Consider the following 26,878-nt stretch of genomic DNA (forward strand, 5'->3'; position numbering starts at 1 on the left):
CACGTACGTAATCATCTTCACTTGGCGATGCCCAGGCCTGCTCAGTCATCCTCATGGATCCACACTCTTCACATATACTTTACATGATTTACTTGTATCAGACGTTCTGTCAATGAAATGCGTAAGATGTGATTTTGTTGTTCTCTGCTAAAGAGCTTTTCTGTCAAAGCCATCACCACACTGAACACTGCACTGAATGAACTCTTAGGTACCTTTTCATGACTATGCATGCGTAGGTACTGTGTATGTGTGATTGTGCTCGCAGCTGTGGGCAGAGCCAGCCTCTTGTTATTGGAAGGTCGTTGGTTCGATTCCCCTGGTCTGCATGTCAAAGCGTCCTCGGGATAGGTACTGGACCTCAAACTGCTCCTGATGTGCTGGTCGGCACCTTCCATAGCAGCCACCACCATCAGTCCATTAATGTAAGAATAACAGTGTGTAAGTGTCTGATAAATGCCTTAAATGTTCTTGTGAGTCCGTATGTTTTTTAACGTGATTACTCTCTATTTCACTGATTATCTTTTCATTAATATCATTCTTTTTTAAATTATGTTTGAGCTCCACTCAGGCAGTGCAACAGAATTTCCTTGTATAAACATATACAATGACAATAAAGATAATCTATTCTAATTTACATGTGACATCAATTGCCTGTCTGTCCGTCCTGGGAGCGGGATCCCTCCTCTGTGGCTCTTCCCGAGGTTTCTTCCATCTTTTTTCTTCTTCGCTAAAAGAGTTTTTTTTTTTCCAATGTGGCAAGTTTTCACTTACTCGAATGGAGGGTCTAAGGGTCTGAGACTCGAGGGTCTAAGGACAGAGGGTGTCGCTCACTGTACAGATTGTTAAAAGCCCACTGAGGCAATGTGATTGGGATTTTGGTCTGTATAAATACAAATGATTTGATTTGATTTGAACCAAATGCTTGTAAGATATCTCATGTTTTTAATTATCTCACTTCACACCCTTTTTCCCAGTGAACAAAACCACAGAAAGATGATGATGATGATGATGACGATGCCTCATATTCACACAGTGCTCCTGGGTGGCACCATCTGTTCTGTAGAACAGCGGCGCCTGGTGGCCGTTTGGCCGAACTGCCAGGCTAACGTTTACTATCCACTGCTTAGCTAGCTTACTTGTCCACCTCGAGATTTTTAGCAAATCTACTCAACACAAGTGTGTAAGATGAAGGTAGTATAACGCACAGGGCAAGCTGTCATTGAATTAAAACACACGCCTCTCAAAGAAACGTTGCTCCGCAGCACCGGGCACTTCCAGTAAGTCTGCTTTTGAAATGAATCGGTGTCTACAAATGTGTGCTAACGCTTAGCTAAACAAGGATAGCGGTTGCTAACGTTACAGTGCTACCGGCTGCACGCACGACAGGCACGGATTTCACCTAGCAAAAACAAAGCCTGGTATTGTAACGTTTTTATTTACATTAGCTTCATGAAGCTTATTATTTTGTCATATAACAGTCAAACAGTCAGACGTAGTTGTAACGTCACTGTACAGCAGCATAACTAGCTAGCTAGGGAGGCGCTAAAGCTACCTGGTTTAATGCTAGCCGGCTAATTCGATGCTAAGCACCATCACAACTGGCCATAGGGAGCAATGGATGTGACTGGCTAACGTTAGCTGTTTTGATATGCATTTGTCCTAATGTATCCCTCTTCGCAGGCAGCCATGTCGGGAGTTAAGAGGAAAATAGAAGGCAGTGACCCCGACTATGAGGACATTTCGCTTATCCAAAACAGTAAGAGAAACAAAGCAGCGGAACATAATGGTGAGTTCATGCTCTGGACCTAGAGACACCTGCTTAACATGCTGTGACAGCTAACAAGTAACTGCAGCCAGGTGATCCCGGGTCGTTCATATGTGTCTATCCTGCCTTTATTTGTTCTTTTTAGCCAGAGAAGCAGCAGTACAGAAGATTGACACCATCATCAGGGAGCAGTTTGCTTTGGAGATGAAGAACAAAGAGCATGAGATCGATGTGATCAGTCAGGTATCTGGATGATGCTGGACAAGTGTCTTTTCTTCATTACAGTACACTACATTTCATTGATTTTGTAGGAGTGGTGGAGAAAAATGTGTGACACAGAAATGTACTGACATGATTGTATAGTGTGGTGTTTTGTATATTTTGGTTTTATTGTTTTTTTCCCTTATTGTTTTGCAGCGGCTCAATGAAGCCAGGAGGATGATGGACAAGCTCAGGGCATGCATAGTGGCCAATTACTACGCCAATGCTGGAATGACGAGACTCCCAGAGGTATATTCCCTTCACTCAAGACGTCTGTCAGCTGCTCTGAGACACCGGTATGGTAGACGAGCAGTAACCGCCGATTTCTTCTGTCTCCTAGCATGCTTCCAAGAGTGACCCCGCCGTGCTGAACCATCCAGCCATCCGCCGGTTCCTGGAGTCCCCGTCCCGGTCCTCTTCCCCCCTCAACCAGGGCTCCGAGACCCCTTCTCTGGCCCACTCGGAGTCCGAGTCCCTCTCACAGCAAGGGGAGGGAGCCGAGAGGGATGGAGAGGGAGCGTGGAGAGAGGACGGCAGCAGGCAGGAGCGCAGACCCGGACGCAACACAGGAAAAGTGAGTTAAACTGACAAACATGATGGGCTCAGTAGGGATTTTATGAATGCTGTATAGACAGTAATGTTTTATCTTTTATTCTTCATCATGCCTGACATGTTCTTTATCATTTGTCATAGGATACATTTGGTGTGCCGTCGTCAGAGCACAGGGTGACGTACCACACGACTGGAAGCGAGGCCTCCAGACTCTATGCAAAGAAGACCATCGTAGTGGGAAATGTGTCCAAGTACGTAAACCAACTTAAGCAAAAGTTGGGCTCGCACGGTTGTCTTTCTGACATAATATGTTGTAGAAGTAGGTCTTTCCAATTTAAGAGCATTTGTCTGATTTTCTTCTAATTCGTCTTTTGTACTTTTTACACAAAATGTTGAAACGGTTTCCAAGCACAAATATACATTCCTTTATCTAAATGGGTCACAATTCAGAATGTTTGAAAGCCACAACCATACATTCATAACATCAGTGTTTGTATTTTCATCAGTCTCTCAGAAAACCTTAAAGATCTTATTTGGCAAATGTGTTGATATTCCTCATTTACCCTTGCTTATCTCGTTGAACACAGCACAGTCAAATGTTTTGTCTTAGCTTTTCAGACAAGATTAGAACAGTTTGAGATCAGCGGAAAGGTATTATTGAATCATAAAACATATATGTAGGTACCTAGTAGATGTTGTTGCATTCATGTAAAGATCGTAACTGAATTATTTAAAGTAGAAAATATCCTTTGATATATAGACGCGGCGCCGAAAGTGACTCGTAATACTGATGGAAGTATTTTCTGAAGTTGACCAGACTTAAAGTGGAAACTAGAAAATATCTGTTTGTTGATGTGTGAGGTTGAAATGAAAATATGAGATGCACTGTGCACTAAAGGGGTTGTTTGTCATTTCAAATTACAGCCTCTCTGAAACAAATATCCCTCTCCTTCAGTCACTTTGCGCTCGAGTGTTGATGTGTTTTTTAAAGCCCAGAGTCTTAGTTGAGTTTGTCTTGTTTTTGCATGGCTGTGCATTGGAGAGTGAGCAATAACTCAGATTTTCTGCAAGCCTGGTCTTGATGCAGTGCGCCTCTTTTTACTTCATTTATTTCCCCCCTGGGCCTGAGTGGATCCAGATGACTGAGAGTTCCTCGAGACCACTCTGTTCAGTGTAGTACGAAGCTAATGTTAATTCTTGGAATCGTGATTGATGAGGCCCATGTAGGGTATCTCTCACTCACTGAATGTCGCGGAGGGTTAAATGGCATTAATCATTTCTCGTGTGCTGTATCGAGTGGGAAGTTGTACATGATGTGGCTTAAACCTGTCGCGGCAGTCACAGACGTTAATAAACGATAAACGGGACTGGATGAGTTTAAGTCGACCTAGATTGTCAACGAACGCGTGATTGATTGTCATTCGTTCTGTGACAGGTTCTTTGGAAAGCTGCGTTGAAGTGTTTCCTTGTAACATTCATGGCTTGTTTTCTGATGATCTGATTTGTTTTTAAATCGAACTTCCGTTTGTTTTTTAACGGTGACAAACCACCAAATCAATATACATCATCTTGTGTTTATTGGTGTTTACTTTTCATTCCCTCGGGTTGTTTTTCCTCTTTGTCTCGTTATGCAAATGGTTACAGCGTAGTAAACTTGTATTTTTATCTTCTTATAAAAAATAAAACAAAGAGAATGTAGACTATTGCTGTTTTTATGTTCGTCGTCCTGTTTTGCTCACTTCCTTGTTGTTTTGTTATTCTGTGGTGTGTTATGTGTTACACAACAGCACCACAGATGAGACAAGTCTTTGGCTTTATTATGTTTTCATCCTTGATTTTTAACATGTGTATCGAATGCTGTGTGGTGTTTAACGCTTTTTTTTAATCATCAAATTAATGTATTCTTTCATGCATTCACACCCTCAGGTACATTCCTCCTGACAAGCGGGAAGAAAACGACCAGTCGACCCACAAGTGGATGGTGTACGTCAGGGGCTCCAGGCGGGAACCCAGCATCGACCACTTTGTGAAGAAAGTCTGGTTCTTTTTGCACCCCAGCTACAAACCCAACGACCTAGTGGAAGTCAGGTTTGTTCACAGTCTATTTTTCTACGTATTTGAGACAGACAGACAGACAGACGTGTGTGTGTGTGTGTGTGTGTGTGTGTGTGTGTGTGTGTGTGTGTGTGTGTGTGTGTGTGTGTGTAAGCACAATCAATCAATCATCAATCATGCACGTGTTTTCTGTTAAAGGCAGGGCTCCTCTCAGTGGTTACCTCAGGCAAGAATAGAAGTTGTACAGACAGGGTCAAACTTGTTCTAGTGAGATTTTTCCCTCCACGATGTTTTGTTGCCCTAGACACAATGTTGCTTCGAACCTTATATTATTATTCTAGGTTAGTAGTTTGCCGCACCTCTTTCCATGGGCCACTTGCCAAGGTGAAGGAAGTGAAGGAACAATTTTGGAAAGTAGCACCTGGATGCCTAATTATGTTTTAATCATCAGCTCGTGTTTAATTCAGGACAAGTTTCACATCAGCCTCTGAGTCTGCTGATAGTCACATTGTGTAACACAGACCCCCCTGAGGTAAACAGGCTTAAAGTGCTCTGATAAACAGTGCCCCCTTGTGGATATGTGACGATGCAGATCACCCGTCAATCAGAGCTGACAGAGAAAAAGCAATATTTCTCTCTCTCTGCCTGTGAGACTTCAATCTTGCCGCTGGCTTTTATTCACTCAAACCAAGAAACGGCATCACGTCAGTATCCAGATTGTACAGACACACATCAGTAGGTGGGGTCTGTGCTGTTTTTTAGCAGACGATGAGTCAGACTTGAAGTTAACATCAACATGACTAATAGTTGGCACACCTAAATCTGCACACGGTGAACTCACTCTGAGGAACAAACATGTTTGGTGTTCATTTCTGAATCACGTAGAAGGACTTATGACCTGCGGTTCTGTGATTTAAGATGTCTCATTTTAGATGTCATCCCTCTAAAAGGGGCAGAGGATTTGAGTTTGCCCATGGCTTCTGAATAAATGATCTCTTTCATCAGTCAGCAGTTCTTATCCTGAGCTCTCGCCTCCTGGCTGTTTGAGCTGACAAGGCGCTCACGTTGCCGTAGCAGCCGCTCGTAAGCTCCCCCCCCGAATGACTCGAGTCTTGATTCCCAGTGAACCCCACACAGGCCCAGTCTTCTCTGCTGACTCTCGACACAGCCTGAATGTAGATGTGAAGGGATGAATGAAAAAAAAAAAAATGTCTCCCTCATAGTGTGTATACTTGAATAGACACATATGCCTGCACATACACATGAGGGCAGTCGGATCAGTTTCTGCTCTGTTAGGATGAAAACGTCGAGCTTCAAAGGAGAAGAGGAGAGCCCTTCAAGTCATTGATTTTAAGAGATTATTAACTAAGTCTTAGTCAGAAGCCAGGGTGAGAGCTTAGGACTTTTCTTTTACAAAGTCATCATGACGACTTCTATAGATTTATTTTGTGTTTTGATGACATTACATAAAGCTTTTTCTGAATGTGTGTGTTCTCAGTGAGCCTCCCTTTCATTTAACACGTCGCGGTTGGGGCGAGTTTCCTGTGAGGATTCAGATCCACTTCAAAGACCCTCGCAACAAACGAATTGACATCATCCACCAGCTAAAGGTCAGACCAGATCATAGACCACACCACCGCTCTGCTTGTTTTCCTCTTTTAATTGAGATGCAGTATTTTTCCACACGCAGGTTTAACTGAGCCTCTTTTAGACCTCCTGATATATCTATGATGTCCCTTTGATATAATTCCTGTCCTGTCCCAGCAATTGTAAATTCGATACTAGTAATTTATTGTCTCACGAAGTTACCTTACTGATGCAGTAAACATTAAACATCACAGGATTTAAAAGCGAACTTAATATGAACACATATAAATTGTTTGCCAACTGTTTCAAGACAAAACTTTAGATAATAAAGTTGTAATGTTAAAGCAAAAGAAGATTTCCAGTGTCAGGATTTTGACATAGTAGCTACATTGCTGTAGGCACACTATTACAACTAGATCATAAAGCCTCCGAGAGCGTTGACAGTAATTTTGATTTATTAATTTTCTGCCTTCAAATGGAACTCCTGAGCTCGTGGTTATGATGAGGGAAGTCGTGATACACAGTATGCCTGGCGTTCTCAAGTCATGAGAAACCCGCTGCAAGACAACTAGGCAACAAGGGCGCCAGTAGACTCCTCATTGTTGTCATGTCATCCTTCGCTGTTTTACAAGAGACGTTGACCTACTTTGTATTTCAACGCCATGGGGAGAAAGAAAACCCTCTTACAATTAATATGGCAAGATATTAACAACTTCCATGACTTCCACCATTTCTGAAAAACATCAGCAAACACGTCAAAACACGTGAACTCGGAGCTTCTCAGTAAGTTTCCACTCTTGAGGTTGTGAATGTCGTAAGAGGTCCCCTTATGAACCTGATAAACACGATTCTATTTGAAGGCAGCAATCATCATGAGTATAATTTAGTGGACTTAACGGCTATTCTATGAACTCAGTCATCCCGCTCACAAGCGGCACTCTATGACCTGAACAGAAATCTTCATTTTGACCTCTCTTTTGTTTCCCAACAGCTGGACAGAACATACACTGGTCTGCAGACACTCGGGGCAGAAACTGTAAGTTCTGAATGTTCACTCTGTTCCCTGCAGTGACGTGTTCTTCTCAGAGCTTCACTCTGACGGTGAGCTATATTTGTTCCAGGTGGTTGATGTGGAGCTCCATAGGAACTCTCTTGGGGAGGACTACATCCCTCAGCCCTCTTCCTCCAAGGTGACTCACAGAGAAGCCAGCCCCATGTCGGCCGCATCCTTGACCCAAAGTTACGGACGCTCCAGTTCTCCCATCTTACACGATCCCAGTGTAGACAAAAGTAAACACACAAAAACATGTGTCCTCATTGGAAAGATCAAAAAAAGCTTAAACCATGTAGCATTTTCTAGCTCTAAACTACCTCTCCCATTACCTTCTAGCATTCATTAAAGCAGAGGCGGGGAGATCTGCAGGTGGCCACAGCTCAAGCCTCACCGCTGGTGAACGCACCCCAACCCGGCCCAAAGCCAGTGACAGGATCACTCTGGGTTCCCATGGCAACTCAGCCTTCCAGCCCATCACAGCCAGCTGTAAGATTGTCCCACAGGGTCAGCCACCAAGCCCCGCCGAGTCTCCTGGTAAATCGTTCCAGCCGATCACCATGAGCTGTAAAATAGTTTCAGGTAAATGTCTCCATCCAGTGGCCACTTTGAAATGTCATGTTTTCTTAGAAGAACTGTCAAAGCTTTTCATGCTTCCTTCTTCCTGAGTTGATTTGTGAAAATGGATTTTGTCTCTCAAATTTCAGAATTAAATATAAACCACCACTAAGAAATACTGGCAGCCAACACTTATCTGTCTTGATATAAAACATAGCCAGAGTTCTAATATACCTATTTTTGTTCGGCCTTTATTTAAAATGCAGTAAATTTTTGGGAACATTTTGTACCAGTCGGACTTCTCATGAGTTGTTTCTGGCACCGGTCTTCCTTGTCTGACTTCTCTAATCTGCATCATAGATAGTTTGTCCGTATTTCTACAAATTGAGTTAATGCCTATTTGAGAAGCAGTGGACAGAGTGATATCACTGGTAGGCTGGTGGTACAAAGGGCAACAAGAGGGGAAAGAATAGACCTCATTTAAATGTTTATGTATCAACTAACATTTTCATGTATTCAGATTGACAAAGAAGCTGCATGAAGTTTGGAAAACCCGTAAGAAAGCAAGCATAAATGCTGATGATGTGTGTGATTCAACATGTATTATTCACCCAACCCTCATAATAAAACCAGGAAAGAATTATTTAGGTTAAATCAAAATAAGATAAGAGAATCCATGTATTTGAAGCCATTTTAATGTTTTTAATGTTAATAACATTCTTAAAGATTATTATTCGTCTAATAGCCCGCGCGCTTTCTCCCCCGCAGGGTCGCCCATCTCCACCCCGAGCCACTCCCCGTTGCCCCGCACGCCCACCACCTCAACCCCTGTCCACAGCAAGCAAAGCTCCTCATCAGTGCTCAACAACCCTTATATCATTGTCGACAAGCCGGGCCAGGTGATCGGTATGGCTTCCTCATCCGCCGCCTCCGCAGGTACACATCTCCTACTCGATGTCAAAATGCCGCTTGAATTCGGAAGTGGACCTGCAACAATATCGAGAAGCAGTGTCTGAGCCGCCCACATAGAATATAAAAATGGCTGTGAGGAATGTACTCCATAGCAGGACAGATGATGAACAATACCCTCTACACTCTTCCTCTATTTTGGACCTTTTTTTTCTGACTTTTCCTCTTTAACCCCTTTTAACTTTCTTATCTAGCTTTGTACTCACTCCCGTTCTCACTCTTTTGTCCCTGATTTGCACTCATAAAGTATGACGTGCGGTGAGCCAGCAGGATGAGAGGTTGCTATGGTGACTGAGCTGCTGTGTTTCATTGCCAGATTAGGACGATGAGGCCCCATGCTCACATGAAGTTTTGTGTGTGTGTGTGTTGTTCCCCGTACACAAGGTGTGCAATTATCTGGAAAGATGAAGTGTGTGCACTTCAAGTGTGCGTCACCCATCACGGACAGAGTCATCTTACATCACCAAGGCTGTTGCATTTACTTCTTCACATCAGCAGCGTCAGTTCATATTCCACTTAAGAGCTCTTTCCCCTAGATTGCTCACCCGCTCTCAGCCACTCCCACACTTCCTCCACAAGAACTGGCAGCAGGGCTGGAGTGCTATTAAGTGATGTTTTATCAAGCTGGATGAGGCTGATGTGGGTGTTTTTGGCTGATTCACCAATCCCGGGATAAAACAGATTTTAATGCAGTAGGTGAGGAACGAAACTTTAGCAGTTCTCGGCTGTGTGAGTAAATGCAGCACCCAGAGCTCGGCTTTGACACCCACACTGAGCAATCCTGGCATGAAGCTGTCACCTCACACCACAAAGACCTTGATGTCTGTGGAAAAGGATCGCAGCAGCTGCAGTGAGCCATCACCAGTACAGTCATCATCCTCCATGTCTTATTTGTGTGTGTTTTTGTGTGTAAATCACTCCACAGGAAGCCCCTCCACCAAACAGTCTGCTGCTCAAGGCACTCGCTCTCCAGCCCCCAAAGTTCACACTGGCACCTTCCTCTCATCAGGGGTGAAGGTGAGTCGGGAGAGGCTAAACAGTGTCACCCTTTAACGTGAATTCTTATGAGCTAAAACATTGTTTTACTGATCTGTTCCTTCCAATGTGAACATAGTCTGTCTCTGTAGTATCTGTATCTTTAACAAAGCAGGATGGTATTAATAGTAGGCCAGCCTGCTATCTTCAGCAGATGTGAGTGCCTTGGCAAGCTATTTAAATGGGACATCATTCTGAAGATTGGAGGGGGGTGTTAGAGGAGCGTTGCAGAGAGAATTGCATGGTTTCTGTTTCAGTCAGTGTCAATACCCCACTGTAAAAAATCCTCCCACTCCCACATACTCATCATCTCATCATTATCCAAAAAGAATAAAGTACACATTCTCTTAAAAATTTCTGTTTTATCACCATGGCGCCCTGATTGGCTCATGGTTTACACTCCGTTGTAGGCTGCCGGCAACTGCTGTAGTACTAAAGGCCAGGGCAGATGGGGAATATTAAAACATCTCCATGATGAATAAATGATGATGCTGATTTTCAAAAATCTGTTTCAAGCCACAAATCTCTTCTCACTCTGCTGTCTGTGGCCTGTTGAAATCAAGAGGTTACTTATTTTAATGGTCGCAATGGATCATATTAACTACTCAATTTACGCCAGTGATAACAGCTGCAGTATTACCAACCTGTTGTGGCTTGTTGCCACACTGCTCTAATCCGTCTCACCATGTGCACTCACTTCTTGTGCAGGTTATTATCAAGCAGGAGCCAGGGGAAGTTTCAACACAGCAGCAGCAGATGGTTTCCACAGTAACCAGCCAGCAGCAACCTGCCGCTACGGCAGCACACCAGTTTGTCGCAGTGAAAGGAGGTCACATGATCTCCATGTCGGCCCAGAAACAGGCAGGAGGGGCCTCAGGGGCCACAACCAGCAAGGTCAATCTCTCATGCATATACTCACACGGCCCCACACAGAAGTACATCAATCATTTACATTTAAATTGTGGTGAAGTATAAACATGTTAAAACTCCATATGAAACTTCTCTCATTTCTAGATGTTAGGCATTCCTGTTAGCTCAACGCTTCAGTCTGCAGTCAAACAGGTTGCTATCAGCAGTGGACAGATTCTGGTTGCCAAGGGCAACCCTTCTGTCTCCAAGGTGATGGGAGGGAAGCAGGTTTTGGCTCAGGGAGTCGCCAAAGCCATCGTCAGTGGAGCCAGTGGCATGTCTGGTCAGCAGGCTGCTGCCAAGGCGGCTGGCGGTGGTTCAGGTGGCAAAAGTGGAGGTCAGAGTTCAAACACACATCTTCCACACCAAATTAAATGCAACACATTTTATTTTTGTCATCGTGTCACTTTTAAAATCTGTCATACTTTAGCTTGTTACTTGAAAATGTATTCCAGATTAGCAGAGGAAAATGTATTTGTATTGTACATTAAGCTCAATTTGTAGTACAATTTCAGAGGTGTGTAAATAGGTATATATTTTTCTTTCTGTGTATGTCCTTAGTGATGGCTACTCTTCAGCTGCCAGCCAACAACCTGGCCAATCTGGCCAATTTGCCTCCAGGCACCAAACTCTACCTGACCACCAACAGTAAGAACCCCTCAGGGAAGGGCAAGCTGCTTCTCATCCCACAGGGAGCGATCCTCCGAGCCTCCAGTGCAAGTGAGCAATGCCACATCCTATATTCATCTTTTTAAATACAGACATTGGCAAAAAGAACTAACCAACTAATATTCAGTTAAGATTCATTGAGCCAGTTCCAGTCACATACTTGACACACTTCCATCTAGCTCTTGGAGTTTCTTTGACTGTCTGCAGAATTTTTGTGGCAGCTGGTCACAGAACATGAGCCAGCAGAGGACTGCTTGGGGTTATGTTGGGCTTTCAAGGCCTCATGTACTTGCAGACAAACTGAAGAGAGATGGGTAAAGACTGGCTAGCATTGAATCTACAAACTACCCTGTAACACTGAAGGGTACTCAAGTAGAACACCTATTATGAATGTATAAATATCAAGTATTATATCAAAATTTAGTGCAACCCCCACTTTTTAGTGTATCCAAAAAGGAAAAAAAAACTTCAACTCGAGTCTATGTGATAGTTTAATGTCCTGGTACATTATTTCTCAGGAGACATGTAATAGCATATATTGTGAGGTTTTACGGGAGTACTTTTTGTTTTCTTTGTGCCCTACATGTACAGTTGAGATTGATGGCTCTGGGAACGGTTTGGGACCAACTGAAACTATACATGAGTGTGTAGGTGACTCAGTTTCTGTGGTTAGTGTCCCAGCCGAATCATTTTCGCCCTGACATTTTTCCTCTGAGTCTCAAGCTGGAGATGGCTGTATTAAAAATGTTGTTGCTTTGGGCTCATCATAAAGTTTGGGGAGAAAGTAAGAAACCCACTTCTGCAGAGACTTACAGATTGTGGCTGCTGTGCTACCTTCTGGACAGTGAGTCAGTACTTGTCATCTATTTCTCTCCACAGTTTATTTAATGTGCACTGCAAGCTAGAATCCCTCGCACAGGAACGCTTCCTGTCACATAAAGAGATTTAAGAGATTTAGCAGCATCCAGTAGTTGATGGAAAACTCACATTTCACAGCAATAAACCAATATTACTCCGTACAACAGTGCTGCTTCAGATTCATTTGTAAGTAAAGTAAAATTTGCTTTTTCAAAATCACTCAACTTAACAAATAGAAGAGAAGCTGTAATTTAGGATAAAGAAGAACAGGATTGTTTATCAGATTTGAGACTGATGTGTATGTGTCTGTAATTTAGGTCAGCAGTCCCAGAGCAGCTCGTCTGCAGGCGCTGGGGGCTCTCAGACCTCCTCCTCTTCCTCCTCCTCCTCCTCTTCCAGCAGTCTGCCTTCCAACCTCTCCTACACGTCCTACATCCTTAAACAGACCCCACAGGTGGGTAGAAACACATTTACGCTGTAACACAGCGTACTCTAGTATAATAATACTGTCTTTGATGTCTTTTGTGTGGATTCTCATTTTCGATCACCAGAGCAATAATGTTTATTTGCTGGCATGTTTTGCGCAGTTTCTAAAGAAGTCTGTATGAAGTGTAGATGCTTTCACATTATCCATTAAATAGTCATCACCACAGTTCCAAAAAACTGATTTTAGATTTTATCCCCTGATAGCATGTCACGTGACTTGAATGCAGAGTCGCTGAACGTGGCTTCTTCTCCTTAGTGAATGTTGGATTTTTGTAAAGCCTGGTGTGTTCTTAATTAGACACATTCATTAAAGCAGCATTGATCCTGCAGCCATCTTTAGAACAGCGCTGCCTGTGCATTTAACCAGCAGCACATAATGAAGTTGTCTGCTGAGGGTTCCACCTACATTTAAAGCGAGGATGTCAGCTGGGTTCACTAATTATGGTCAATCTTCAAGGTTAAGAGTGTCTTCTAAGTGTTATTTTTACAAATGTGCTTAAATATAGTGCTTAAACGGCTAAAGAGTTAGTTCACGCACACACACACACACACACACACACACACAGACATATACAAATGTGCCTGTTCAGAGAAAGGATTTTGAATTTATTTCAAAGAACGCTAATTGCATTTGATCTGTAAGCTATTAGGAGATATTAAGGATGAAACAGTTGATGTAATTTTACATGCTTAGACGCATCATGCATGCACATTATTAAAGTGTCCTGTATTTTATAATGAGTTACATGTACCTCTGGAGCCACAAAAGACTTTATACTACTTTTTTCATGTATGTAAAGTGTTTAAATTTAATCAAAGTCAATGGAAGTGTTTTGGTCTTAATTCAAAGTGATATGACGTTGGATTTCTACCCACTCCTCTAACCCTGCTTTTTTTCATTTCACGCAGGGCACGTTTCTGGTTGGCCAGCCAGCACAGGGTTCAGGGAAGCAGGGAGGCTCCAGTTCGGCAGGTCACGCAGCATCATCTCCAGCAACTGTTACCCAACAGGCCATCCGGGTGACAGCTGGGCAGAAGGCGGCCATTCTGGCTCAGGTCAGCATTGGTTACACGACACAGGGCAGGACTTTACTGCTGCCTCTGCACTGCCTGATACTGATGGAAGTATTCTGTAGTAACTTCTGTTATGTTTGTGTCTCTCAACTGTTTCACAAGCATTAACAGCCTTGTTTTGATATAGTTACAAGCACTGTCTGTGATTTATACCCCAAAGACAAGTCGGTAAATATCAGAGGATCTCCCAGGACAATGCCCAGTAGACTTTTGAGATCCAGTTGAAGAGCTTCTTTAGGGTTTGCCAGTGTTTTCGTTCTTCCTGAACACCTCTGGCAGTCCTGTTTACTCTGCACACTGAAATATTGATTTTTCTTTTTTTCTTTAACCTCATTCTCTCTCACAGTTTCACACCACTTCTTTTATGAACTGTTCTTGCTGGCCTCTTTAACACTGACAGTCTGTCACCCCATTTTGTTTCCAGTTTGACAACACAGTTCTATCAAATCTCAGGGTATACATGTTAAGCCAATGGTGAAATGTTTAACTGTTTAATGCCGTCTTAACGTGATCCACTGTGACCATTATATCTTCAAAGTTTGTTGCTACAGTGGTGTCTTGGACTGATCACAGAGATAGTGTTTGAAAGTACTTTCTTTATAAGGATATTTCAGAAGTTGTCCATTTGTATTAAAGCAGGGAAAAATAAAGAGCAGGTCTGTTAGCAAGAATCACTGTGGACGTTCGCTTTGTACAACATTTTTACTATTTTACACACTGACTGACAGACCTGCCTGATCAACCAGCCGCTAATCAAAGACATTTCCCACCAGGGACTAAGTCATCAAACCTCTTAAATGGGTTCTGTGATTCCTTCCTAATTGTAAGATTAGAATTAGCGATTAAAGAGATCAGAGTCGATAATTATGTGTAATCCACCTCATTTCTAAAATGCTGTTCTAACTTCCCTGTGTCAATCCACTTGATGACTGTTTCTGATCTCAATTTTCTCTGGAGATAAAAGCCTGTATTAGATTATTATTTTAAGAAAGCAGCATTGTCATCAAGTCAATTTAAGATGGTATAATCGCTCTTTGTTGTGGCCCTTTTTCACCGGGGTCCACTCCCATGTCCATGGTCTTTGACAACGGTTACTATGTAGTTTGGAAACATGATTAAGTTGAGTGTAGCCCGTTTTCATCATGCTCACCTCGATAGGTAAGTTGGTGGCTGATTGTAACAGTGAAGGACTCCATGCGTCAGCTGGTTTAAATCTGACTGACCTATGTGCTGCTGTGCTGGGGGGGGTGGACAGTGCTCTCATGCTGTTTAATCCTTTTGACTTTGCACTCTTCACATTCTTTGAGTATTTGCTGTAGGAAAAACGATTGAGACTGTTTGAGTTTGTCAAAGTCTGGAAATAAGATTAATTTCAGATTTGATATAGATTTTGTGTGATAATTAATTTTCTGCCTGCCCACTTGCTTCTTTGCCAGTTTAAATATGTTCATAGAGATTGTTGTTGTGGATCGTAAGTGAGTGGTTGCTCCTAGTTTCAAATTCTTAATTCAACTTTGTGATTTCTTTGATTGACAGGTGGTGGGCGGCTCCCAGGGTGCACAGGTGAAGCTCTCTGATGGGTCCGTCAAGACAGTAACAGCAGCGGCAGCAGGCCACTTGTCCAAGCCGGGGACAACCACATTGAGGATGACAGGCGGAGTCATCACTGCTGCCAGCTCCACCCCCGGCTCTGTCAGCGCTGCAGCAGCAGCAGCAGCCAGCCAACAGCAGGCGAGTTTCACAGCCCTCATGTTTTTCTATTTCATTCCGCCAGACAGTTGGTTTGAAATTACTTTTATGAAGGGACAGAGAGCTTTAACTTTAAAATGGATTTTGAGTATTTAATTTATGCTTGCTAACTGGTATTTTTATTTTCAAGTACCTCATTTAGGTTTCCACCAGATTCAGTTTGAGATAAAGGTTATTTTTGCAGATGCCAAACAATTGCTTTCAATGTGTGTTCTTGTGATTAGAGGATTGTTTTGCGGTTAAGTTAGTTTCTTCTCCCTAAGCATTAATCCCAGATGAATTTTCATTGTTTTTACACTAAAACAGAGGGGATAAATGAAACAGTGGGATACATGTTTTTAATGATTTTCCACTGCAGTATGAAAACATGGAAAACAGGATGAGTGCAGCAGCCTGGTCAGTGTTGTATTTGTCGGAGAGAGCATAGAGTTTAGATGGTGTGTGAAGAGCTCTAAGCCGTTCATCAGCAGTGGTCTGTGTTTGGGTGATTACAGCCTCAGAGTCAGAGGCCAGGCCTCATTAACTTGAGAAATGAAAACACACAAAAAGACTTCCTAGAAGCCCCAACACAAACAAACAAATATGTATACAGTATGTAACGGTAAGATAGAAACGCTCTTTCACAAACTCTGCTCTCAAAAAGATTGAAGTAAACACAGAAGTGTAATACATCACTTCTTCTCCAGTTTTGGAAAAAACAGCCCTTTCAGGACTGTTAATTGAATGATGAGGTAACTTCATGAGAGAAGTTGACTCTTTTGTCTATGAGAATTCCATAAAACCAGTGACCTGATCAGCATGTGTCCCTCTTGGAATTGCACGGCACTGGAAAACAAATGTGTCCAGACCACAGAAATATATTTATCACAAACTCCGAAGTCCTGTCATAGTGAATTTAGTTTGAGTCCTCCCTCTCTCCTCTCTAAATGCATTTTAAATGGATTTGTCACAAATTGTACATTCACTGTCATGTAACTGCAAAAGAGGTGAGATGTGTCGCCCCATAAAATGTTTTTCTAAATGTTGACTCAAGTATTTTATAGATGAGTGTTTTGGAAATGACAGTCGTCAGGCAAATTAACCAATTAATTGGAGTACAAAGTCAATAATTGTAATTAGGGCTGTACCAAATAGTTCAAAGCTTCAAAGCTTATTCATAACATTGGCATTCAAATTCAATATTTATATTTGAGTATTGGGAAGCTCTTTTTCTTTGCTTTTCTATTGTTCTATCTACTGTTTAAACCTAGTACTTTTGCACAGTTAAGACCGATTAGTAGACTGATATTATTATTAATTAAACTATTCGTACAATCACATTCCAGTCGTGGCTGTGTAGGATTGTTTCCAACTTGTGTGGTCCAAACATTTCCAATAACTCCAGAGCGTTATCAAGTCCAAAAATCCAATGTTATGAACAGCCATAGTCTAGTTGTACACACTAGAGGAGCAAAGTTTGCCTTCACAACAATATCAGTAAGTTAACCTGTGTCAAGGCTCCATATGTTTGTTGTGCCTGGCACAGCGGACTGACGAGCACATTGAAAGAGGGCAGAATGCCAGTGTTTGTGTTTGTCTCCTGATTGACAGCTGTGTTTCTGTGCACTCTCAGCAGGCTGGAGATGCTGGGAAGTCATCTTCTCAGCACCACTCACTCCTGGTGGCCGCCAACCAGGCCGCGGTAATCAGCGCCGCTAAGAGTGCCAGCGCTGCAGCTGGAGGCAGCCTGTCGAAGGCGGCTGTGGCCACCTTGGTAAAGGGTGCCGGCAGCTCTGCCACAATGACAAAGAGTGCTGGCGGTTCAACCGGCACCGTGGTGACAGTTTCCAAAGGCATCACCAACATGCCTGTCGTCAGCATGTCAAAGGGGGCAGGTGTGGGGACCGTGGTGGGTGTGCCCAAAAGCAGCGGCACGTCATTGGTCACCGCAGCCTCGTTAGTCAGCGGAGTGGCAGCAGGAGGAGGGAAGACGGGTGCTACTCTGTCAGGTATGCAAGGAGAAATATCTCTTAGTGTTTATCACCTAGTTTGATTTTGTGTTTTTTTTTTTTTTTTGGAATACTTTATTTTGAAGTTTTCAGTTATTCAAAACTATACAACTCATTCCCACAGACAAAAGTATAAATAATATAACAGACCAAAAAAAAAAATAAAAATAGGATAGTTAAATGATTTAGGAAAATAGATAAAAAACATATAAACTATATTTAATGATTTTGTATGTTTAAACAAATCTAGCTCAGGTCCAGCTGCTAATAACTCATCGTCTGGAATTCATTGTATTTTGTCCGCAGGCATGCTGAAGATCCACTCTGGAGGTTCCAGCTCCCAGCAGACAGTCTTAACCATCCCCGCCAACCAGCTCAAGCAGCTTGGGGTTGGCACTGGGTCCGGAGGGCTGCAGACCATACTCATGCCTGTAGGGAAAGGTAAGCATCTCTGAGACAGCTCACTGAAACGCAACAATCAGCCTCGTCATGAGCTCATATGAAAGAGAATTTCATGACCAGACTGTATGCATTCCACATAGAAGCTGTATACTCGACCTCAAAAATAGAAATCACATCTGAACGTAGATAAAAGGCAGCAAGGGCACTTAATAAAACATGCAGCAGTATCGACTATGGTTGCTTTGTGGGTGTGCCAGTTTTCTTACAAGTTTCTGAAGAACAAAAGCTGAAATAGTGAACATTGTTCTCTTTAATGATTTGAGGAGAAGACTGTAAGACTGTAGTAGCTAACAGCAACTTCATCCATTTTATCTGCCTCTTGCTAATAGATAAGACTGCATAGTGTGAGTTATTTGAGACAGATGGTCAAAGATCCCATAGATTCTCCTCTCTCTCTCTGTGTAGTACATCATCTTCCTCCCCTCTCATATTTCATCTTACTGTTAAGCCTATTTGTCTAATGGGCCATTGATCCATCCTGTGTGTGTGTGTGTTTTCTTCTGTGTAATAGTAGTGTCTAAAGGCCCAGTCTCCAGTACTCCTTCCTCCTCCTCCTCCTCTTCCACCACCCCTGGAGCAGCTGGAGCTGGTGCCTCTCCCAGTCCTGCCAGCCAGGTGTCCCCCTCCCTTGCCCTGCCTCTGGCACAAGGTGAGAGGGGTTCATCCCCACTCCACCCACTCTTCTCTCATTCCTCACCTCTTTTATTCCCCACAAGTTTCTTCCATTCTGTCAGTTTTGTACAGAGTTTTGGCACTGATACCAAAAGGACAAAAAAGGAATGATGCAATTTTTTTCCACAAACACAAGAAGATACATCACTTTTCTCAAATACAAACTACAAACTTAAAAGTATTTACTGAAATGAAACGTTCTCTTGCATTTGCTTTTCTGTCGCCACAGTGAAGACAGAGCCAGGTGCTGGCACAGCTGTCACATCTGGTCCATCCCCCCCGGTGACCGCTCCTGTCCCCACTTCTGTCCATGTTGCCTCTGCAGCCACCACCGTCAAGCAGGAGCAAGGGGCGGATAGCTCGGGACACGACCTCATCAAGTAAGAACAAATCACGATGCTGCGTTAACAAACAGCACATTAACTGATTCTTGGAAAATTGATAATTTATTACCTGTTTAGAGCAAAGGTGCAGATGCAGTCATCAGAGTGAAACAGTGTTTTTATATGTTTATTTGACCAACAAAGTTATTAACATGTTCATTTAACTTACTGAACTCCATGAAGAATATCGTAGATGCATTTATTAAAGCTGTCACGCAGCCACCAGTATGTAAGGGAGGGTTTGTATAACATTTACTCTTCCTGGCAGCCATTTCAGTGAATGTTATCTCAGGAACAACCTGACAATTCTGATTCCCTTTCCAGCACTGAGCACATAGAGACCATGATGCAGCTGCTGACGGCCGTGGTGAAGAAGTTCCCTCTGATTGTGCCGGATAAGAGTGAGTGACCTTTCTCTCCAATTGCCTTTAAAACCAACTCCATATATTAAAGCAGACAGAAGGCTTATACACTTCAATCCTGTGTTCTGTTTGTTTGTTTGTTTGTTTAGCTGAAGACTCCCATCCATTCTGCGCCTCTTCAACAGAACAGTATTATTCCTGGACTATTGGCAAGCGCAGAGCATCAGAGGTGATTTTTAGTTTTTGTGCGTGCTTGATTTTGAATGCTGTACATCAACTCTGCCTATGAGTGATTATGAAACGGCAATCCCTAAGAAGCTGGAACCAGCAAATGTTTAACTAATGGATTCATCAACTAACCATTATATCTGTAGTGCGCATTGCCTTTGTTGAACATGTTTGGCTGCGTCTTTGCTGCTCTTCGGAAAGGGAAAGCAGGGTCGCTCCTTTCTCAGGATTAAGTGTTCTATTGAACACATTTTACTGCTCTGCATGCTGAGCAATGTCCTTGAATTGAGATTTAAATTAACCTCATTATACCTCGCAGTGACAGCATCCACTTACTAGCAGTTACTCTCCAGTTTCCAGGGTGAGGGCGTCTGTAATGTCAGTGATAATTTGCATTGTTTGCAGTTTTGTTGTCTGTGTAATCTGTCTTGCTGTTCCGTGCCGGACCCCTGACTCAGCAAGCTTTCTGTTTGCCTCACATCTTCCTATCTATCTGGTCAGATGTGCATCTCTGCCGGGTTGTCTCCTCTCATCTCTGCGTAACGGGTTCATCAGTCTGTTCTCTTTCTCCGCCACTATAAAAGGCTCTCAGACAATTTATTTATATCTACAGGTCACTAATGTACTTAGGGGACTCAAAACACATCATTCGACAGTGCAGGGACAGGAAAAGATGAGGCTGCAAGGTAGTCATTACTGGACTGGAGGGATTTTAGCTGAGCAAAGAATGTATGCACATCTGGGGCCCCATTACAGGCACTTCTTAAGTCTGAAATCCTACCTTAACTCAGATTAGGATGACAATTGGGATTTTTGGTATTAGAGAAACATGTTACCTAACTGCTTTTAGGAATAAATCATATTTTATCTTGGCATAGGAATTGAAGAATTTCCAGACTTAGAATCCTACATTAGGGTGGCATTAGACGCTTTCCTGAATTCAAGGTTACTGCCAAAAATGGCAGCACCAACGTTGTGAGGTCTGTACGACAATGACAATGACAATGATGATGAAGGGCTTCACAATGATTATTTCTCCAATTGAAGAATCAAGTTTACAGTTCTTGTTCATCATTCACTTGTGATAAGATACTGAGAGAGGAGGATTTGCTTCTGTAGTATGATCATTTTCTTTCTAGTGACAACATGATCCCTGCATGTACAAGTTTACACAATATATTTTGCCCTATTTCTGTGTAGCTTCAGCGAGCGGTGGCGGTGAAGCGAGTCGTCCAAGATGTTCTGGACCGCTCACCGCGCCTGCAGGCCCTCACTCCCCCAAAGACCAGAGAGGTGGTGCAGTGGTGCCGACAGAGGGGCTACACACCGCCTGACCTCGAGCCCCAGCGCAAGAACGACGACGAGTCCATCGAGGACATCCTCACACAGATCGACAACGAGCCTGGTGAGTTTGTAAAGACTTTTTGGTGCATAGCTCCTCATTTACTTTGGCCTATTTTTGTGACTTCACAGTCGACTCTTTTCTGTTTTGTGGATCAATATTTTCCTTCAGTGTTGCATGTGTGGGTGTAGTTCTTCTGCAGATACCAGTTAGTCCAGTAGTGTGTGAGGGTGGCCAGTGTGCAGCTTCACTGTGGGGCCGTGTTGTTTTATTCACAGGGAGTTCTCATTAATTCTGCCTTTTATCTCAAAAGGGTGAGAGACTAGGCTGCTTAGCTCTGTGAGTCACACACTTGCCAGAGCCAGACAATATGATAATCTGCATTTGTATACTCATCTCTGCCTTTCGCACAAATACCTTGATTTATAATTGTCACATTATTGAACCGGTAAAGTGAAATAATGATTCAAAAGAGCAAATCTCACATACTTTCTTCTACCCTTTTCAAACACGCAGCCACACATCAAGAGTGTGATACTGATGCTGTCGCTGTTTCTGCTTCGCTAGGACGCCGCTGGTTGTGTAACGGTGTGTAAAATACATGTAAATGTGTCCGCAGAGTGCCCAACAACACTGAGTAGCTGCGAGGAGCTGATGCTGCGGTTGGAGCAGATGCAAGCTCTGCTGAAGACTGAGCCAGAGGAAGCTGACGACGAGATAGTCGACATCGTCACCGTGACTCCTCCCTGCCAGAAACTGAAGGTCAAAGAGGAGGAGCAAGAGGCCGACGCGGAGCCCAAGTTCTACCTGGGCCCGTGCACGTCCGCCCAGTTTGTCAGCGAAACAGCTCAGCAGGTCAGGAGCTTCTCCGGGGTTTTGGAAGTGAAAATGCAGGGAGAGATGATGAATTCAACCATCAACATGTTGTTATCGTTCTGCTGTAGCAGCTGAATTTTTAACCAGAAGAAGCTGCACCACATTCTCCATTTTCATGTGATTTCTCTCCGTCTCTCTCAGATTGGGGTAACCTTCCACCCAGTGGAGGTGGAGAAGAATGTGTTCGCTCCATCAGTGGAAACCATGATCCTGAAGGTCGGTCACTATACAGGCCAGAACAGGGAAAAAAAAAAAAATAATAAAAGTTGGCTGTTTACAGTAGCTCATCTTTACCTCAACATACCCTTGACTAGAATGATGAATGTACAGTGTAGAAAATGTACACCTGCACAGTATTGTGGCATGTTTCACCTTGTACTGTACGAGAGAGAGTGGGTTTCTTCATGACTAATGGTATCACTGTGTCTGTGTGTGTGTGTGTGTGTGTGTGTGTGTGTGTGTGTGTGTGTGTCTGTGTGTGTGTGTGTGTCTGTGTCTACACTGCAGGCTACTGAACAGTTTGCCAGTGACATCCTGAGAGAAGCTCTGGCTGGGGCCTATGCCAAATCCCCTCAGAACAGGTCAGCCTCCTGTTTTTCTTTTTGTCTTTCTCTCTCACGTGCAAAACCTGCTTAGTGCTCCATTTTTCGCTCCATTCATCAGATCTAGGCCTCGTCAAAACTACCAGTTTACCTCTCAGATTATTCTTAACTTGTCCACAACAGGAACAATGTTTCAGGACACTGCAGACTACAGTAGTTACCTCAACTTAACTTTCACTGTACTGCATTTGGTGGAATACTGTGAACTCATCTCGTGGCCTTCATAAGCATTTTTGTTGGCGATATATATTTTGGTGATTGAACAATGAAAAGAGCACAACTAATCATGACTTTATCTGACTGTCTTTAGTGTTTTCTGTGTATCCAAAGCTTCATTCCTCTGTGCCTCAGAGCTCCATTATCCACAAATTATTAAAACACATCAGTTAGTTATTCCATTGCACTGAGTGGCATCATCATTACGATGAACACGTGCACTGCAGACACGTACCCTCTCCTACTGCTGTCAATACTCACTACAGAGCCGAATGTCTATTAATCCGCAGCTGAAAATAGTCCCAAACAAATACACTCTTACTATTGTTTTGAGATTGTTACTGTTTTATTTTTTGCTTGTTTTACAATCGTGATATATTTCTCTACAGTAGAAGTAAATGGGCTTGTGCATAAGGTTAGACAGGACTGGGAAGTTTAACAGTTTTGAGATACAGGCTCATTGTTGGTGTTGCCTTATTTCATCCTGTAAGAGTTTAGTTGAAGAGATCCAGTGGCAGCATTTGCCCCAATAAGATAATTTATCAGGGACATCTAAAATAAAAGTAAAAGTGACGACAGTTTCTATTATCAGCATTCCTTTAAATATAAAAGACTGACCAAAGTAAATTAAAGTAGCAAGGAGAGTGTGTTTTGTGCTCCACAATAAATCTGCAAATACTGACAACATCTGCCAACTCGAGGAGCAGCTTACCTAAGCATTTGCATGCAGAAACAAAGGAGCTGGCACAGTTGTTTGTTTTTTTGTTATTCATTCATTAAGATCTTGGTACGAGACTTTATGGGATACTACGAACACTATTATTATAGCTAAGACCACTTAGCCAATGCTTCTAAAGCATTAAAAGTGCGACTGGTGCATCAGTTATTATGTTTACTTTGTTGCTAGTGCTGCCCGATAGATCGAATTTTCATTGTCATTGCGATATGAACATGTGCCATAAACACATGGCAAAAGACTGCCTGACCTGCAATCAATAAGAAAAATCATTTTGTTTACATGCGCCACACATGCACATGCCAACATTTATCAGACAGAGCCCTGGATACAAGGGCCAATCAGATGAAGCCCCAGCTAGCCTGGCAAGATTAATCGGCATCAGTTTGGTGGTGATTGCCAGGTTATGATGGCTGAGGGAGGAGAGAAAAGTGATGGAATTGTGGTCGACGAAGACCTTGTGTTGAAAAGAAACAGCACTTCTGCTATATGGACTTATTTTGGATTCAGGAGAGACGACGTGTTACAAACACAGGTACTGTGTAAAACATGCCGAGCACTTGTTGAAACTTCTAGAGGAAACACAACCAACCTCCATCACCACCTGCAATACAACCATAAAGACCTACACGAACTATTCAAAACTAACGTTAGCCATCATTAACTGTGTAGTTAATAATATGCAAACTTCCATATTTGTTTATTTATCGCAAGTTATATCGTCACCGCAATATTGAACAGTGTTATCACAAATCGCATATTTTCCTCATATCAGTTATCACCTATAATTGTTTCCCCAGTAACCTCTTCAGGGTACTCGTGGATATGTCAAAACGGATTTGCAAATCTTTGTATTCTCTTTATTATTTATGTTTTACACAGCATCCCAACTTGTTTGGAATTGGGGTTGTCCTTACCGATAGTGTTTTGTGCCATTTTCATGTAAGACAACGGAGCACTGAGCCGATTAAACACTTCAGGATGCATTGATTTAGAGCTGAATATTCAACAAGCCGTTACTGATGTCACAGGTAACAAGAAGCAAACCTGTGATTTGTCTTATGCAGGCTGAACTCTAACTTTGTAACTTTTGCAGGGCTCCAAGAGAGATCACAGCCATGAACATCCACCAGGCAGTCAGTAGCATCCCCACCTGTGACTTCCTCACCAACGCACACATGGGTTTCCTGTCGAAGGACAACTGAGGCAACATAAGAATGACACTGACATGGTGACTGACACAAACGGGGATGTGAGGACCATCTGAACTGCTGCTTACGATGGAGAGACTTGGTGAACTGACAGCGCTACTGTGTGAAGCTTCACACCTGGAAGTAGTCCTGCTGCCTCAGGTTACAGAGTTATAACTAATGTACTGTATTCATTAACTTGATCATAGAAGGGCTCAGCTTGCTTCTCACAGCAGCAGAATAACAAATGTTTCTAACACTCTGGGTATATTGTAACATTTTAGTCCTAATCTATCGAGAGAAGCCGCATTGTGGGACTCGCGTTATTTGATTTTGAGATGCTGTCTTGCTCTCGCTTACCTCAGAACAAGATTATTTTAATGATGAAGTGTTTCCCGCCAGACAGCCTGCTAGTCACCGGGGAAATGAAGCCTGAGTGACTTACAGGACTAAACGCGAACATGCGACAGCTGTCCCCTCCGTTCTTCATCCTGCTGGGACGTTCTCCCTGAACTAGGAACAAGATTTGGTTCACCAGCAGAGGTGGAGCAGATTTACAGCGAGGTGGAAACACTAATGAGTATTAGAAGTCTGTATCCATGTCTGGCGGGAGCTTCGGGCGAGGCAAACAGAGAAGATTCTGATCTGTCATTTCGAACACCCTTTGATGTATTTCAGTGTTACCTGGCAGAGGTAATTATGGCTCACAGCTGTTTTCAAAACCTCTTCAGAAGAGGTAACCGAGGCAAGTTGGTTGTTTTTAAGTTGAGATTTCATCAAATCTGTTACTGTCGATATGAATTCAAGACATCACTCTAAATATTTATCTTCTCTCCCTCACCAATCAGGTTTGATAGCCAGTTGAAAGAACTGCTTTTAAGTGTTCTGTTTAACAACTGTTAATGTATCTGTCACGTAATGTACACAGTGTGTATGACCAATATGAAATAGATGGTGTTTTCAAAATCCTGTTTTATTTTTTTACCCTGCAAACAGTAACGCCCAAACAGCAGCGAGTGTGTGTGAGTGTGTGAATATGTGAATATGTGGATAGTGGATGTAGTCATCACAGAACGTTATTGAATTTGATGAGTTGTGAGTGCTCGTTTGTGTTTTCGTCAGCTGATGTAGTAATTCTGTTTCATGTGGAGCTTTGCATTATGTTAATGTGTGGATGACTGTGGACGAGTGGAAGTGTTTGGCCTGAGTGGTTGTGATGCCTGTGCAACCAAACTAGTGTAGAAGACACCGTTGTATTTTCATGTTTCAGTGCAAACCAAAAATATAATCAATATTCTTGTAATAAACAAAGAAAAACTGCTGGTTGTATTATTTCATTATTCACGTGTCTTGTGTTGAACATGTTGATTTGTTTTATTAACATATGAGGATTTACTGGAGACGACTATCTGGAGAATCTCATATGCTCACACCAGTTAAAGGACCATTACGTAAAAACACATTTCCCCCCTAACCTCTCATTATTGAGCCACATATAGTTTGGTTTAATCCTGAAAGTCTTTCTATGGGAGCTTGTACAACAACATGAAGCTGGTTCTATTCTGGTTAGCGCACCAACATTTTGAACCATTCAGAACATTTCAAATAAAGTGAATTTGTTTAGAACCTGGTTCCCACCTGGACCCAAAAATAGCCGGTTTTCCTTGACCTGAAGTGTGAACTGAGTGTTGTGTGTATTGTGCAATACCCTCCATTGATGATGCGTTCATTATTACAACAGTTCCAGTCGAAACCGGTGGAAACCCCAGTTTGTTGGATGACACCAAGGTTATAAGAGTCTTACCCAGAATTTGTTCAAGAACCAGAGCTGAGTTGGTGGCATATAAGACTTCTGCAGCCACTTCAGTACAGCTGAGACTGATCCGTCTGTCAAACAGTATCAGTGCCAGTCAGGATAATCCTCAGAGCTCATTGTGAACATTTTTCATAGGAACGACTTGATACTTTGTTAAACAGATGACAGACAGAGAGGTTCTGGATCATCTAGAGTACGGCAACATCGCTTCCTCGAAGAGACGATGCTGGTGAATTCTGCTGCTCGGAAAAAATAGTTAGACACTTTGGGAAGTGGTCTTGTTTGCTTTCCGGCTGAGAGTTCGATGAGAAGATCGATAGCACTCCTGTCTGCTCTGAATTAGCCAAAGATAATTAGCCCAGTGTAAAGAAGTAGGTAGCCGTGGGAAATCAGCTCTGTCCAAAGGCAAACAAATATGATTGTATCC

At 42.8% G+C, this 26,878-nt stretch overlaps 1 protein-coding gene across 4 annotated transcripts; it reads left to right on the top strand.

The window, feature by feature from the left end:
• Positions 1-1,067: 1,067 nt before the first annotated feature.
• Positions 1,068-25,955, top strand: yeats2 (YEATS domain containing 2). Of its 4 annotated transcripts, none has more exons than XM_030402985.1 (30): positions 1,068-1,277; positions 1,681-1,786; positions 1,911-2,008; positions 2,183-2,275; positions 2,367-2,600; positions 2,720-2,829; positions 4,505-4,666; positions 6,132-6,243; positions 7,212-7,256; positions 7,342-7,510; positions 7,611-7,853; positions 8,598-8,765; positions 9,724-9,815; positions 10,542-10,727; positions 10,848-11,079; positions 11,304-11,462; positions 12,587-12,723; positions 13,665-13,811; positions 15,366-15,560; positions 17,194-17,566; positions 17,873-18,007; positions 18,540-18,677; positions 18,930-19,080; positions 19,408-19,484; positions 19,595-19,674; positions 20,874-21,078; positions 21,635-21,870; positions 22,033-22,107; positions 22,399-22,472; positions 24,542-25,955. In XM_030402985.1, the coding sequence occupies exons 2-30, from the start codon at positions 1,687-1,689 to the stop codon at positions 24,648-24,650; spliced, it is 4,335 nt and encodes a 1,444-aa protein (XP_030258845.1). In that variant the 5' UTR covers positions 1,068-1,277; positions 1,681-1,686; the 3' UTR covers positions 24,651-25,955. The 4 variants fall into 4 exon arrangements, with proteins under 4 accessions (XP_030258845.1, XP_030258847.1, XP_030258848.1 ...); XM_030402987.1 differs by having other exon boundaries at positions 18,543-18,677; XM_030402986.1 differs by lacking the exon at positions 1,068-1,277 and adding an exon at positions 1,292-1,418.
• Positions 25,956-26,878: the final 923 nt, after the last annotated feature.

Source organism: Sparus aurata, chromosome 21, assembly GCF_900880675.1.
Source record: "Sparus aurata chromosome 21, fSpaAur1.1, whole genome shotgun sequence".
Lineage (NCBI taxonomy): Eukaryota > Metazoa > Chordata > Actinopteri > Spariformes > Sparidae > Sparus > Sparus aurata.